At 41.8% G+C, this 16,523-nt stretch overlaps 1 protein-coding gene across 1 annotated transcript in view; it reads left to right on the top strand.

Moving 5' to 3' along the window:
- LOC124788324 (nucleoprotein TPR-like) overlaps window positions 1-16,523 on the top strand; it is a 393,071-nt gene that overhangs the window by 225,808 nt on the left and 150,740 nt on the right. The window contains exon 17 of the mRNA XM_047255562.1: window positions 1,664-1,732. Within this exon, the coding sequence (XP_047111518.1) occupies window positions 1,664-1,732 (69 nt within the window). The remainder of the gene's footprint in view (window positions 1-1,663; window positions 1,733-16,523) is intronic.

Genomic DNA, 16,523 nt, shown 5'->3' with positions numbered 1-16,523 from the left:
AATTTGAACCTTGTTCCTTCCAGATACAACTTCAGTGCCTAAAATGCCACAGTACCTCACTCATAGAGTTCTGAAGAACTCATATCTGTTTTGCTTTCTAAATATGTGCTGCACTTTTGAGAGGAATTTTCATTGTTTACAGATATTCTTTACACCGAAGTGTAGAATATATTCATGATCATGAAGACAAGACAAACTGTACGTCGATTGACATATTAATACGCACACATGTTCTTTTCAGTTTCTTATATTGTGTAAGTGACCTACGCTACTTTCCAATCTTCAGGATCTTTCACTGCACAAGGAATTCGTAAAAACATAAACTATGAAAAGGGCTAATTCAACAGCATAGCTAATGTAAAAAAATAATAGGGATTGTGTAAATGCATTGAACGATATTTGTTTTCAGCGGTTTCAGAAACAGTGGCTTTTATTTTAAAACTGTCATTTGAGAATACCTAACAATATATATTGTAACCTCCAGTGAAACCCACTGTTAACTCCTCACAGTACCCAGACACTGTTTTGCTGCCTTTTCCAACTGGCGAAACCCCCAAAACTCCCTCCCAGTGTTCCATAAAACCCAGAACCCAAACAAATCCAAAACTTTGCCGTCAGCCTGTCTAGCAAACAACTCAATCCTATAGAAGTTTCAGTTGTATGAAAAAGATTTTGCCTTCAGCCCCACTTTCAAATTCAGTTATGTTGGATTTGTCAAACACCTATTTTATTTCTCCAAATCCCTACAGTGGAAATGCTTGTCTCTCACTTCCTACAGAAACCAGCCAAAATCCAAAACTGAACCTTGCCTCTCCAATTTGTTTCCTCCCAACTCCACCCACCTCACCATAACTTTGATTACTTATCATTGTGCCCAGAAATGAGGAACATCCTTCCCACCTCTCCTGAAGTGGTATTATGCTGCCCAACCAATCTATAAAATATCCTAATCCATCCTTACACCAAGCTCACAACCTAACTCAGTTGTCACAGGTCCATACAAGGAACACTCAGGTGCAAAACCTGTCCAACACTCTACCCAGAATGCCATACATTGGAGCTGAGCAGCACTTTTTGCAGAAAATAAGTCTATTATAGTTGGGAGGAGGGTAGTTAAATCTCCTGACCTGCAGAGAATCATGAAAACACATTGTGTGTCAGAGAAAGGAATGAGATATTTAGCCATAAGGTCTTTGTCCTCTTTCTTAGTGGTGTATTTAATTTAATAGATAATAAAAGTAACTTCAATTAAGGCAGTCATATAAATGATCAACAATGTACATTATTTTTGATTGAGAAAGTGTAGTAAAATTGTAAGACATTTTTGTTCTGTATCACGGTGAGAATCACAAGTTTGATCCTCAAAACATGCAAATAACTAATTTTATTTGCATTAAGTGAATTCTAGAAGAGAAGTAAAGCTGTCACATCAAAAAATGCACCAAATTACGAACTTCATCATTTACGTGCAGTTAATCTATCATATTTTCATTTCTTTATTATGGTTCTCATAACTTTAACTTTTGCCATCTAAAGTGGATGAAAGTACCACAACTATTTGAGGTACTTTTTTTTTCATTTTCCTGTACTCTTCTTTTTTTTTTTAAACAAGAATAGATTGATAACTAAGTCATCTGTGTATCATCTTACACTTTTGTTATAGGGGGCCCCTAATCCTTCAAAACGAAAGAGGAGTGATTCTGAAGAAAGAGCACATGAAGTTTCAGTAAAGGTAGTGTTTGCATTTTTATGTATAATAATGTATATTACCTATAATAATTCTTTTATAGATTGTGGGGGGGGGGGGGGGGGGGGGGGGGGAAGAGAGAAACAGGTAATAATGGAGCCATTCCACGCCAAGTGGTCTAATTTCTGAAAAAGTTCCCTCATGACCTGAGTTTTCAGCACCTTAGAGACATAATATCTATAGCAACATTTTCTTGAAAGAAACGAAACTCAGCCATCATGCACAACTTTCTGCGCTCTCTTAAGTGGAATAATAATTAAAAAACAAAAGTTTTCTGAATGATTTACATATGAATAATTTGAAGCACAGTTAGCCAAAAAAATATACACTTGGAAAAAAAGTGAAGTTCTGCTTTTTATATCTCTGAAGTAACTGTGTAATTAACCTGAAACTGTGCAAGTAAAACCTGAAACTGTGCAAGTAACAACTTGCCAATATAAGGTCTAAGAATATGTAATTTCATGCTGCCATTGCTTTTTGGTAGTTTATAAGTTGAGAGCAAACTTGAAGATTTTTCTAAAAGTGCCAAAAATTACTATTTGTGGCAAAGTCTTACAAAATAGTGTCTTCTGCAGACTCTTAAAAATTGTTTTCATTAGAAAGATCAAGCTCTATACCACATAAAAAAACTACATTTGTTTGTGCAGTGCAAGCACATAAGGACCTAAAAAACAACAAGGTGAAGCAAAGTCAATCAAAAAACTAAATGAAAAAATGTTAAGTTTAGTTTTTTATATCTCCGGAAATAAGTGTGCAATAAACCTGAACCTTTGCATGTTATAGCTTACCAGTATGAGGTCTTAGTGTATAAAATTTCATCATCCTATTGCTTTCAAATACACTCCTGGAAATGGAAAAAAGAACACATTGACACCGGTGTGTCAGACCCACCATACTTGCTCCGGACACTGCGAGAGGGCTGTACAAGCAATGATCACACGCACGGCACAGCGGACACACCAGGAACCGCGGTGTTGGCCGTCGAATGGCGCTAGCTGCGCAGCATTTGTGCACCGCCGCCGTCAGTGTCAGCCAGTTTGCCGTGGCATACGGAGCTCCATCGCAGTCTTTAACACTGGTAGCATGCCGCGACAGCGTGGACGTGAACCTTATGTGCAGTTGACGGACTTTGAGCGAGGGCGTATAGTGGGCATGCGGGAGGCCGGGTGGACGTACCGCCGAATTGCTCAACACGTGGGGCGTGAGGTCTCCACAGTACATCGATGTTGTCGCCAGTGGTCGGCGGAAGGTGCACGTGCCCGTCGACCTGGGACCGGACCGCAGCGACGCACGGATGCACGCCAAGACCGTAGGATCCTACGCAGTGCCGTAGGGGACCGCACCGCCACTTCCCAGCAAATTAGGGACACTGTTGCTCCTGGGGTATCGGCGAGGACCATTCGCAACCGTCTCCATGAAGCTGGGCTACGGTCCCGCACACCGTTAGGCCGTCTTCCGCTCACGCCCCAACATCGTGCAGCCCGCCTCCAGTGGTGCCGCGACAGGCGTGAATGGAGGGACGAACGGAGACGTGTCGTCTTCAGCGATGAGAGTTGCTTCTGCCTTGGTGCCAATGATGGTCGTATGCGTGTTTGGTGCCGTGCAGGTGAGCGCCACAATCAGGACTGCATACGACCGAGGCACACAGGGCCAACACCCGGCATCATGGTGTGGGGAGCGATCTCCTACACTGGCCGTACACCACTGGTGATCGCCGAGGGGGCACTGAATAGTGCACGGTACATCCAAACCGTCATCGAACCCATCGTTCTACCATTCCTAGACCGGCAAGGGAACTTGCTGTTCCAACAGGACAATGCACGTCCGCATGTATCCCGTGCCACCCAACGTGCTCTAGAAGGTGTAAGTCAACTACCCTGGCCAGCAAGATCTCCGGATCTGTCCCCCAATGAGCATGTTTGGGACTGGATGAAGCGTCGTCTCACGCGGTCTGCACGTCCAGCACGAACGCTGGTCCAACTGAGGCGCCAGGTGGAAATGGCATGGCAAGCCGTTCCACAGGACTACATCCAGCATCTCTACGATCGTCTCCATGGGAGAATGGCAGCCTGCATTGCTGCGAAAGGTGGATATACACTGTACTAGTGCCGACATTGTGCATGCTCTGTTGCCCGTGTCTATGTGCCTGTGGTTCTGTCAGTGTGATCATGTGATGTATCTGACCCCAGGAATGTGTCAATAAAGTTTCCCCTTCCTGGGACAATGAATTCACGGTGTTCTTATTTCAATTTCCAGGAGTGTAGTTTAAAAACTGAAGATTTTTCTAAAAATGTAAAAAAGACTATATTTGGCCCACTTTTACAAAAAAGCCTTTTCTGCAAATTCTTTTAAATGATTTTTGTTAGAAAGGCCATGTTAAAACACATAAAAACAATATTTGTTTTCCACTGCGAGGATATAAAAAAAAGAATGACTAGTGCATTGAAAACAGGCCCAAATTCCACTGGTATTCAAATTAAATCTTATGTTCTTTATTAGGTTCTACATTTGTTTAGTATTCTGTGTGGAAAATAATATCAGAAGTCCTAATGACTAGGAAATTAGCCTGAATCAGAAAAACTGCTAGTAAGTAGTCTCATACTGTGTGTTACACTGTACCATAAACCAGAATTAAACTAGCACCTCACTAGCATTACACAACAAAAAGATACACTAATCATTATCTATAATATGAATCCATTCTAAGAAAATGCCAGGAAGATTGCTGTGAAGAAAGTCACCGAAGTTTATTCAATGTGACAGTGGTGTAAAACCTGCTGGCTATTTGTACAATCTATACTGCAGCTGTTACTCAACACTTTTACTACCATGGTCTGCACTGCCTTGGTAATACAAAGTTAGATGATGAAGTTTTTAACCAGTTTGATTAAAATAAAAATATTTAAAAAAAAGTGCTGAAATACGAGGGTGAGTCAAATGTAAACCTTAAATTTGTAACTTCGCAGTATCAGTATAAAGGTGGCCGCCCCACTTGCGACTTGCACCAGTGAAGAACAGCATTATATTATTCGGTTTTTGCGTAGTGAAGGTGTGAAAAGTATTGAAATTCATTGACGAATGAAGGTTCAATATGGTGATCCATGTTTGTCCCAGCAGCAAGTCTATGAATTGAGTATGAAGTTGGCAAATGGTGTGACTTCAGTGGAAGATGGTCCTCGTCCAGGTCTGGCATAACGAGTTGTGACTCCACAGAACATTGCAGCAGTTGAAGCCATAGTGGAGGAAAACTGCTGAGTGACACTGAATGACATTGCAGCATGTTTAGATTAGTCATGGGTCAGCACACCACATTGTGCATGATGTGCTCCAGTTTCACAAAGTGTCTGCAAGATGGGTGCCTTGACAGCTGACTCCTGAAATAAGAGAATGACATGTTCATGTTTGTGAAGAACTTCTGCGGCACTTTGAACGAGAAGGTGATGGCTTCCTTGCAAGAATCGTTACTGGGGGCGAAACCTGGGTTCACTTCCACCATCCAGAAACGAAGAGAGCAAGCAAGGAATGGTGCCATTCCTCATCACCAAAAGTAAAGAAGTTTCGAACAGACCATCAGCAGGTAAGGTTATGCTGACTCTCTTTTGGGACGGAAAAGGCGTCATTTTGGAGCATTACGTGCCTAGAGGGACCACTGTCACCAGTGCACCATACACAGATCTCCTAAAAAATTGTCTGCGGCCTGCAATCAAATCAAAGTGACGTGGATTGCTGTCAGCAGGTGGCCTTTTGCAGCATGACAATGCACGGCCCCACACTGCCCATACAACAGTTGCAACAATCACAGACCTGCATTTTGAGTGTCTTCCTCATCCACCATACTCACCAGACCTTGCCCCAAGTGATTTCTATATGTTTGGACCACTCAGAGACACAATAGGAGGAAAGAAGTTCTGTTCTGTTGAAGAGGTACGCCACACGATGCATGAGTGGTTGCACGAACTACCAGAAGAATTGTTTTCTAAAGGAATTTATGCACTTTGTAAGTGCTGGAGTACTTGCATTGAGCGTGGGGGGAGATTATATTGAAAAGTGATCAGCTTTGTACCACTTCTGCACAATAAATAATATTTAAAAAAAATTTAAGGTTTTCATTTGACTCACCCTCGTATGTCTCAATGAGTTGTGACAAAAGAAACTCTCCCTCTTGGAGTTTTTCGAGTTACTCAAACTTTATCTCACATTGTAGTCATAAAGACTTTTGATATTGACTTCCCCAGAGAGTAATAAATAGTTGTAAAATGTAGTAAGATGTCAGGTTTAACTTGAGTGCCAGTGGTATATGGTCTCATTTTCTTTGCACTTGCACTTTTTTTTAAGGGCCTTATAAGCTTGCATTGCAAAACCACATATAGTTTTTAGGTGGTTTAGGATGTGATCTTTTTAATGGTAATGGTTTAAAAGAGATTACAGAAGTCTTTCTTTTCTTTTTCTTTTTTAAAAAAATAGACTTGGCCAAAAATAGCCATTTTTGGGGTTTTAAAAAAATCATCAACTTATGCCCTCAGTTTATAAACTATTGGAAAGCTGTAGGAGGATGAAGTTTTATCTCCGGAAGTAGTGAACTAAGTAGTTAATTGGGAACATGTGTGATTGCTCATACAAAATTTCATCAAAATCTGTGTTGGTCAAGGGGAACCTCTAGACCACTTGACACGGAAAGACACAATATCATTGTCTAATAATGTATTTGTTTGTTTCCAAGGAACTTATGTAGTTTATTTTGTTGAAATAGTTAGAGCACTGTTGTGATAATCATACAATTTCTCCCAACTGTATCGCGATCTTTTTGTATCTCACACTTCCAATCTCTGAAAAAATTGTTTGTTTTGTGCACTGTACCAAGAACATTTAGCATTTCATATTATGTTTAACTCTTTATAATTTATTCAGAGAACTTAACAGCATGATTATTAATACTTCTATAGCACACAATATATATGTAACATAGGCTATCTGATTTAGTCTGCTGATGTGGATGTTGACAAGCTACTTGTATTTAGCAGTATATGCTTAAGAAAGAAGCCAGAGGCTGTGCAGTTCATGTAGATCTCTGTTATTGAGACTGATACAACAGGTGCTTTATTTTGGAACTGATTTGAACTTTTTATAACCAAATAGAAAAAAAAATGAAGTTGAAGTTTATGTTTTCCACCTCTTGATTATTGTTTATTAATGCAATGCGTTTCCTGACCGTTAGAGGTGATCTTGTTGTCTTCAGTTTTGGCTGTTAAAATTTTACTTTGTGCACGAGATTGCTTAAAACTGAAATTATATGATTAAAAATTAACAGGAGGCAGTTTATTTTATTTTAAGAAACTCTTCAAATAGGATCAAAAATTAAAGCAAGTGTGTTGAAAAGTTTTAACTGTTTTTCAGTGTAATCATTATGGTGAATATAGCATTTGTTGTAGTGGTTCAGCAGCTTTCCGATCCTTTCTGGGAAGAGTCTGTCATCTTTTTATTATGCTGCACCAGCATGGTACCTTACATTTCCGCATTTTTGTAAACTGAGGTATTGGTCGCTATCTGGTCGGTGCACTATCAAATACATACACCACCATAGTGTGTAGAAGTAGAAAGTGTGGTCCTCTCATCTCCAGTAACATGGCCTGAATAGCGTTAGTGTGGTAATCTCCCATTGTGCAGCACTGCAGTTTTTTTGCGCCCTGTGTTGTCTTTGTTTATAAACATTATATCTTGTTTATAAACATTATATCATGTGCTTTGTTGCTGATTTGTGGATATTTTGAGATATATATGTGCAATTTTGCAGCGGTACAGACTTTTATTGGTGCTTGATTATAAACTAAACTGAAATACGTGGTATTTCAATTGAAATTAATAGTTGGGTCAGCAATCTCCTAAGCTGATATGATGATGCCTTTGTGTTTTGTGGCTGGTTGCAAGTAAGTTTATAGAAATTGCAAAGCGGTAAGATGCTTTTTCAAGCTCCCAAAAGACGTAGAAAATTTTAACAAATGGAAAAAAAAAAAATTATCCCAAGAGAAGACAAGGAGCTAGCAAGAAACTTGTATATTTGTGATGCTCACTTTGCTAAAAATTTAATGTTAAAATGAGACAAATTTGTTATTGATGGAAAGGAGGTAGAATTGCCCAGAATTTATCAGCACTTGTTACCAAATCCAGTTCCTTACATTTTCCAGAATTTGCCCAAGTATTTGTGTACTCTATTGAAGATAAGAAAATCTCCCACAAAAAGGAAAGCTGCTTGCAAAATTGTGAATAAAACATCCACCAAATGCTTAAGAATTTGTGACAATGAGACCACTTCTGTCGCAAGCAGAACCCATTTGTTTGATAGCTCTACATTAGTTGATCCACTTGATGAAGTAACTGTATTTTAACTGCAAATAAAAAAAAATTAAAAAGCAGCTTTGCTAGGACAAACAATAAACTCAAATTGGAAAAGGCTAGAGAATCGTGCTGCAGTGAGAAGTAGGTAGAGTAAACATTATTGTAAATGTAATGAAAGTTTATCGAATAAGCAAAAAATAATTTCAGAGACTATATTGCAGAAGTGCCAGAAAAAGAATCCATAAGGAATGAGATACAAAGGTGATTTACTCTAGATAGTTTTTATTACATATTAAAATCTTATAAGGGTTATGGGCACTGCTTGAAACATAGTCTGTTACCTCTTCCTTCACATGTGCATTTGAGGATACACTCCCAAAAGGTTTGAAATGCAGATATGCCATCAACAAGACAGCAGAATTTTAAAGAAGAGCCTGATGCAAACAGAAAGACAGGGGTAGTTATTTTTGATGAGGTTAAACTGAGGGAGGATATTCAGTTCAGTGAGCCCTATTTATTCATAGATTTATTTATTGACTTTGGCAGTATGACACCTACAGTCAAAAATAAAGACTTAGCTGATCATATCCTTGTTTCCATGTTCATACAACTACTCCACAGTTGGGTACAGCCAGTTGCTACGCCAGTGAAAATGTAACTCCGGCAGAACTATTAGCAAAATTTTTAATTCAGGTTGTAATGCAACTGGAGCAGGCAGATTGTAAAATTGTGCTGTTTACATGTGGTGGCAGCCAGTCTAACAAACAAGCCTGGAAACATTTGCAAATATCAGAAAATACGGGGAATACTAAATGCTATTTTCAATATCCTGTTGATGAGAATAGATAAGTTTGGGCTTTTTCAGATGCAGTACATATTTGGAAATGCACACGTAACCACTTTCGTGGTAAACATACTGTGCTGTTAGGTGCTGACATCATGAGGAATGGATTTTGTGGAATGTTTATGAAGTTGACAATTCAATAGAGTTTACTGGTGTAAAGGCATGCAGTAAATTGACATGTGCACACATACACCTGAACTCCTTTTGGTGAATGAATGCTTGCCTTGCTTTCCATAAGTTTAGTGCCATTGTGGCAAAATTATATATAGTTATAATAGAGGGAAACATTCCACGTATGAAATATATATCTAAAGACAAAGATGATGTGACTTACCAAATGAAAGTGCTGGCAGGTCGACAGACACACAAACAAACACAAACATACACACAAAATTCAAGCTTTCGCAACAAACTGTTGCCTCATCAGGAAAGAGGGAAGGAGAGGGAAAGACGAAAGGATGTGGGTTTTAAGGGAGAGGGTAAGGAGTCATCCCAATCCTGGGAGCGGAAAGACTTACCTTAGGGGGAAAAAAGGACGGGTATACACTCGCGCACACACACACATATCCATCCACACCTATACAGACACAAGCTGACATATTTAAAGACAAAGAGTTTGGGCAGAGATGTCAGTCGAGGCAGAAGTGCAGAGGCAAAGATGTTGTTGTTGAATGACAGGTGAGGTATGAGTGGCGGCAACTTGAAATTAGCGGAGATTGAGGTCTGGTGGATAACGAGAAGAGAGGATATATTGAAGAGCAAGTTCCCATCTCCTGAGTTCGGATAGGTTGGTGTTAGTGGGAAGTATCCAGATAACCCGGACGGTGTAACACTGTGCCAAGATGTGCTGGCCGTGCACCAAGGCATGTTTAGCCACAGGGTGATCCTCATTACCAACAAACACTGTCTGCCTGTGTCCATTCATGCGAATGGACAGTTAGTTGCTGGTCATTCCCACATAGAATGCGTCACAGTGTAGGCAGGTCAGTTGGTAGATCACGTGGGTGCTTTCACACGTGGCTCTGCCTTTGATCGTGTACACCTTCCGGGTTACAGGACTGGAGTAGGTGGTGGTGGGAGGGTGCATGGGACAGGTTTTACACCGGGGGCGGTTACAAGGGTAGGAGCCAGATGGTAGGGAAGGTGGTTTGGGGATTTCATAGGGATGAACTAAGAGGTTACGAAGGTTAGGTGGACGGCGGAAAGACACTCTTGGTGGAGTGGGGAGGATTTCATGAAGGATGGATCTCATCTCAGGGCAGGATTTGAGGAAGTCGTATCCCTGCTGGAGAGCCACATTCAGAATCTGATCCATTCCCGGAAAGTATACTGTCACAAGTGGGGCACTTTTGGGGTTCTTCTGTGGGAGGTTCTGGGTTTGAGAGGATGAGGAAGTGGCTCTGGTTATTTGCTTCTGTACCAGGTCGGGAGGGTAGGTGCGGGATGCGAAAGCTGTTGTCAGGTTGTTGGTGTAATGCTTCAGGGATTCCGGACTGGAGCAGATTCGTTTGCCACGAAGACCTAGGCTGTAGGGAAGGGACCGTTTGATGTGGAATGGGTGGCAGCTGTCGTAATGGAGGTACTGTTGCTTGTTGGTGGGTTTGATGTGGACGGACGTGTGAAGCTGGCCATTGAACAGGTGGAGGTCAACATCAAGGAAAGTGGCATGGGATTTGGAGTAGGACCAGGTGAATCTGATGGAACCAAAGGAGTTGAGGTTGGAGAGGAAATTCTGGAGTTGTTCTTCACTGTGAGTCCAGATCATGAAGATGTCATCAATAAATCTGTACCAAACTTTGGGTTGGCAGGCCTGGGTAACCAAGAAGGCTTCCTCTAAGCGACCCATGAATAGGTTGGCGTACGAAGGGGCCATCCTGGTACCTATGGCTGTTCCCTTTAATTGTTGGTATGTCTGGCCTTCAAAAGTGAAGAAGTTGTGGGTCAGGATGAAGCTGGCTAAGGTAATGAGGAAAGAGGTTTTAGGTAGGGTGGCAGGTGATTGGCGTGAAAGGAAGTGCTCCATCGCAGCGAGGCCCTGGACGTGCGGGATATTTGTGTATAAGGAAGTGGCATCAATGGTTACAAGGATGGTTTCTGGGGGTAACGGATTGGGTAAGGATTCCAGGCGTTCGAGAAAGTGGTTGGTGTCTTTGATGAAGGATGGGAGACTGCACGTAATGGGTTGAAGGTGTTGATCTAGGTAGGCAGAGATATGTTCTGTGGGGGCTTGGTAACCAGCTACAATGGGGTGGCCGGGATGATTGGGTTTGTGAATTTTAGGAAGAAGGTAGGGGTGCAGGGTGTCGGTGGGGCCAGGACGTTGATGGAGTCAGGTGAAAGGTTTTGTAGGGGGCCTAAGGTTCTGAGGATTCCTTGAAGCTCCGCCTGGACATCAGGACAGGTATTAACTCGCACACACACCCATATCCAACCGCACATACACAGACACAAGCAGTCATTTGACATTTACAAATGTCTGCTTGTGTCTGTGTCTGTGTATGTGTGGATGGATATGTGTGTGTGTGTGCGAGTGTATACTTGTCCTTTTTCCCCCCTAAGGTAAGTCTTTCCCCTCCCAGGGTTGGAATGACTCCTTACCCTCTCCCTTAAAACCCACATCCTTTCGTCTTAAATATATTTTTTCCGCGTGGAATGTTTCCCTATTATATTTCAAACAGAACATTGGAATCGCTCAGAGTAACTGTACAGAGCACATTAGGAATAGCTTGCATACATGTGGAATAGAGGGTTCAGATATGTATTGAAGTCAAAGTTCAATCAGGACCCACTAGAGCAACATTTTGCTATTATTAAATCATTGGTATGTGATGGCCATATTTCGTCAGTAGACATTCTACATTTACATATGCTCGAGTATATACACTCCTGGAAATTGAAATAAGAACACCGTGAATTCTTGTCCCAGGAAGGGGAAACTTTATTGACACATTCCTGGGGTCAGATACATCACATGATCACACTGACAGAACCACAGGCACATAGACACAGGCAACAGAGCATGCACAATGTCGGCACTAGTACAATGTATATCCACCTTTCGCAGCAATGGAGACTGCTATTCTCCCATGGAGACGATCGTAGAGATGCTGGATGTAGTCCTGTGGAACGGCTTGCCATGCCATTTCCACCTGGCGCCTCAGTTGGACCAGCGTTCGTGCTGGACGTGCAGACCGCGTGAGACGACGCTTCATCCAGTCCCAAACATGCTCAATGGGGGGCAGATCCGGAGATCTTGCTGGCCAGGGTAGTTGACTTACACCTTCTAGAGCACGTTGGGTGGCACGGGATACATGCGGACGTGCATTGTCCTGTTGGAACAGCAAGTTCCCTTGCCGGTCTAGGAATGGTAGAACGATGGGTTCGATGACGGTTTGTATGTACCGTGCACTATTCAGTGTCCCCTCGACGATCACCAGTGGTGTACGGCCAGTGTAGGACATTGCTCCCCACATCATGATGCCGGGTGTTGGCCCTGTGTGCCTCGGTCGTATGCAGTCCTGATTGTGGCGCTCACCTGCACGGCGCCAAACACGCATACGACCATCATTGGCACCAAGGCAGAAGCGACTCTCATCGCTAAAGACGACACGTCTCCATTCGTCCCTCCATTCACGCCTGTCGCGACACCACTGGAGGCGGGCTGCACGATGTTGGGGCGTGAGCGGAAGACGGCCTAACGGTGTGCGGGACCATAGCCCAGCTTCATGGAGACGGTTGCGAATGGTCCTCGCCGATACCCCAGGAGCAACAGTGTCCCTAATTTGCTGGGAAGTGGCGGTGCGGTCCCCTACGGCACTGCATAGGATCCTACGGTCTTGGCGTGCATCCGTGCGTCGCTGCGGTCCGGTCCCAGGTCGACGGGCACGTGCACCTTCCGCCGACCACTGGCGACAACATCGATGTACTGTGGAGACCTCACGCCCCACGTGTTGAGCAATTCGGCGGTACGTCCACCCGGCCTCCCGCGTGCCCACTATACGCCCTCGCTCAAAGTCCGTCAGCTGCACATACGGTTCACGTCCACGCTGTCGCGGCATGCTACCAGTGTTAAAGACTGCGATGGAGCTCCGTATGCCACGGCAAACTGGCTGACACTGACGGCGGCGGTGCACAAATGCTGCGCAGCTAGCGCCATTCGACGGCCAACACCGCGGTTCCTGGTGTGTCCGCTGTGCCGTGCGTGTGATCATTGCTTGTACAGCCCTCTCGCAGTGTCTGGAGCAAGTATGGTGGGTCTGACACACCGGTGTCAATGTGTTCTTTTTTCCATTTCCAGGAGTGTATGTGTGTGTCAAGAATGTTTTATCAAAAGGAGGGAATTGTGAATCAGGGGCGGAGCCCATCTGTCTGCCTTGTGGGTTGACTTGTTCTGTGACTGTTTGGAAAGCATTGAAAAATAAAAATGAAGATTTCAAGCTTAGCTTGTAGTGCAGAACGTGCCATGGAGGCTGTACCCAACCTAATTTTTTACTACATAAAATGTCGATCCTATTTCAAGATAAGGAACTCAGGAAGGAACTTAAGTCAACAAAAATGAGTAAATCAACAAGAAAGCTTTCCAAAGCATCCAGCAGCTAAAAGATAAGAGAAAGTACATAGAAAATGGTTTTAATTTTTTATTTTAATGTGTAGTAATTTTTATTCATGGCCTAGTTTTGCTCTGTGGACTGGTAGACCTGTGAGAATTTTCTTCTTTTTAACTGTAGGCACACTCCATTGTGGTCACTTTTGGGCAAGCAGCATTTGTTTTAAGAATGCTCTTGTTGTGCCTTGTGAGATATAGGTGCTGATTCAATCTTGGTTGACTACTGGCCAAGAAAATTGAGATCCAGACTGAAAGGCTGGAAAGTAACACAGTAGTTGAAAACACAATATTGGGAGATGATTAAAGATCAACAGTGTTCTACAATACATACTACAGAATTGAAAACTTTTCACAACAAATGACTTTTATTATTATAACTCTAGTTTATTTCCAGCATTACTAAAAGTGAGTTGTTAATCTGTTATTTTTGTAGTAGACTTCGCGGTCGTTATCTAGTTGGTCAGCTGTAGAAATATGAAGTGACATGGTAAGAATAAAAATTAGTGTTGCCATGTAACATTCAATTATCCTGCTTTTTCCTTTTCATGTTACTTTTAATACATTGATAATCCAAAAATCAATTACTGTGTACAAAGTCACATAGTTTATACACTGCCATGTTCTCCTGTTTCCAAGCCTGAACAGTTACAAAAATCAGTTACTAGTACTGAATCTGGTCTTAAATAGTCTAGTTTAAGCCCAGACTTAAACATGTAAAATAGAGATACTATTGTGAAAGTTTAATTCGACTCCATAGGAGAGTAGCACTTAAATCGGAGCTAAAGCCGCCAAGATTTGAAATTGGTGTACTTGACTAGTGATTGCACTTTCTACCTTCTATACGCTATGCCACCGTGTTTCCTACAGTCGCCATCATGGCGCAAGGGTGCTGCCATGAACGATTACACCACTGTCGATGAGACACGAGTATCCCCTTTACTGAGCCCCAGCGGCTGGTGTACTTAAGTTAGAACATTTGTGCACTGACTCCATTTTTGTGTTTGCCATTTGGATAACATTTGCAGGCTTTCATAGCCAGGGATTGACATCTTCTGAATAGACATTGTATCGAACAGTGAGAGATTTATAAATCTTTTGTATCTGTATATATTTCTACATTCAAATCTACTCTTAGCAACTGACACGACAACACCAGCAACAAAATTATGTATTATTTGTACTATTTGGTATTAGATGTAGAATAATTTGATACTTGAATTCTCTGTTCATGAATGGCATCTGTTCCTCGCTCCTGTATTCACTAAAGAGCCACACAGTGTGCAAGGAAGTTACAACATAAGTCACATGATGTCCTACCATAAAAATCTCGTGTAAAACAGATGGGGAAGCGTACTGGGTCAGCCATTGTTCTTTTGTGTGACAATGCCTAGCCCATGCTTTCCACATCACTTTCAATGGTTCAAGTGAGATGTGATGTGTCAGCCTCTGTACAGTGTGGATGTGGCTTTAGAAATTTTTTTCCCCCCCAGTGATGAACAAATGGTTTAGCTGACTACGTTTCATCTTAAACGAGGAATTGCACCTTAGTGATTATGTTGAAGCATAGCCAATGCACATATGTAGTAACTGCATATAAGCTCCTTCTGACAGTCTCACTTTTTTCAATTTCTGGTTGTATTGCGGGGTTTGAGGGAGTAATGTTATAAACACACACACACACACACACACACACACACACACACACACACACACACACCTCTTAATCATCTTTTTCCGCAGACAGTGACCAAAATATTTTTTTGTGATTGGCAACTTAGTGAACTGTCACAGTACTTTCAAAGTAAGGCAGCAATTATAATATAGTAAAAAGATGTAGGTCTAATTTGATCCAAGTGCTGTTGTACATGTGATTGAGAGAATTGTATAACAAAAGAATAAATAGGACTCTAAAGAAGAATGAGGAAAGATGTAAATCTAAATATGGCGAAGGTAAAGGGGAGGAAATTTATCAGAAAAATCTAAGAAAATTTGTGGTTGGCGATAAGGTAAAAGTGATTCTTATTTCTTATAAAATCAAATTGTGCAGAGGAAACAGTTGTGTGCAAAAATAAAAGCTCCATTTATTAGAAAAATTATAGTTCAAATAATTGGTTTATGCTAAGATGACTACTATTTCAACTGGTGTGGAAAATCTCCAAAGTTTCCAGATTAATATGAAATTTGATGATGTTATAGCTGCTATTTGTATATTAAGATACTCATACCAGTAGTATATGTGGACAAAGGTTATTATGCCGTAATTATATTGAACAGAGGCAAAAATTGTCCCTGTGTTGTAGTGCACAAAGTCAGTTACATTGTCTTCAATTGCAAAATGTAATCGGATAATTGAAACACCGGAAAATTTTGGAATAAAAAGCTAGAGCCAGCAACATATCTGCAAAAAATTTGCAGCCATGTTAACCAATATTGATGATAAACACTGAAGTGATGGAAGTCATGGGCTAGCAATATGCACTTCTACAGGTGGCGGTAGTATCGCATACACAAGGTATAAAAGTTCAGTGCATTGCCAAAGCTGTCATTTGTACTTGGTGATTCGTGTAAAAAGGTTTCCAGTGTGATTATAGTTGCATGCTTTGAACCCAAAATGGTATTTAGAGCTAGACGCATGGGACATTCCATTTTAGAAGTCGTTAGGGAATTCGGTTTCCCCAGATCCACTGTGTCAAGAATGTCCTGAGAGTATCAAATTTCAGGCATTTACATCTCATCATGGACAATGCAGTGGTTTACAGACTGCCTTCGCTTAATGACCGAGAGCAGCGACATTTGTGTAGATTTGTCATTACTAACAGACAAGCAACAGTGTGTGAAATAACCACAGAAATTAAAGTGGAACGTATGGTGAACATATCCTTTAGGACGGTGTGGTGAAATTTGACGTTAATGGGCTATAGTAGCAGACGACTGATTAGTGCCTTTGTTAACAGCATTACGTCGCCTGCAGTGCCTCTCCTGGGCTTGTGACC

Source organism: Schistocerca piceifrons, chromosome 3 (assembly GCF_021461385.2).
Source record: "Schistocerca piceifrons isolate TAMUIC-IGC-003096 chromosome 3, iqSchPice1.1, whole genome shotgun sequence".
In the NCBI taxonomy this organism is placed as follows: domain Eukaryota; kingdom Metazoa; phylum Arthropoda; class Insecta; order Orthoptera; family Acrididae; genus Schistocerca; species Schistocerca piceifrons.
The sequence above is the reverse complement of the archived record's forward strand: the minus strand, read 5'-3'. Positions and strand labels throughout refer to the sequence as shown.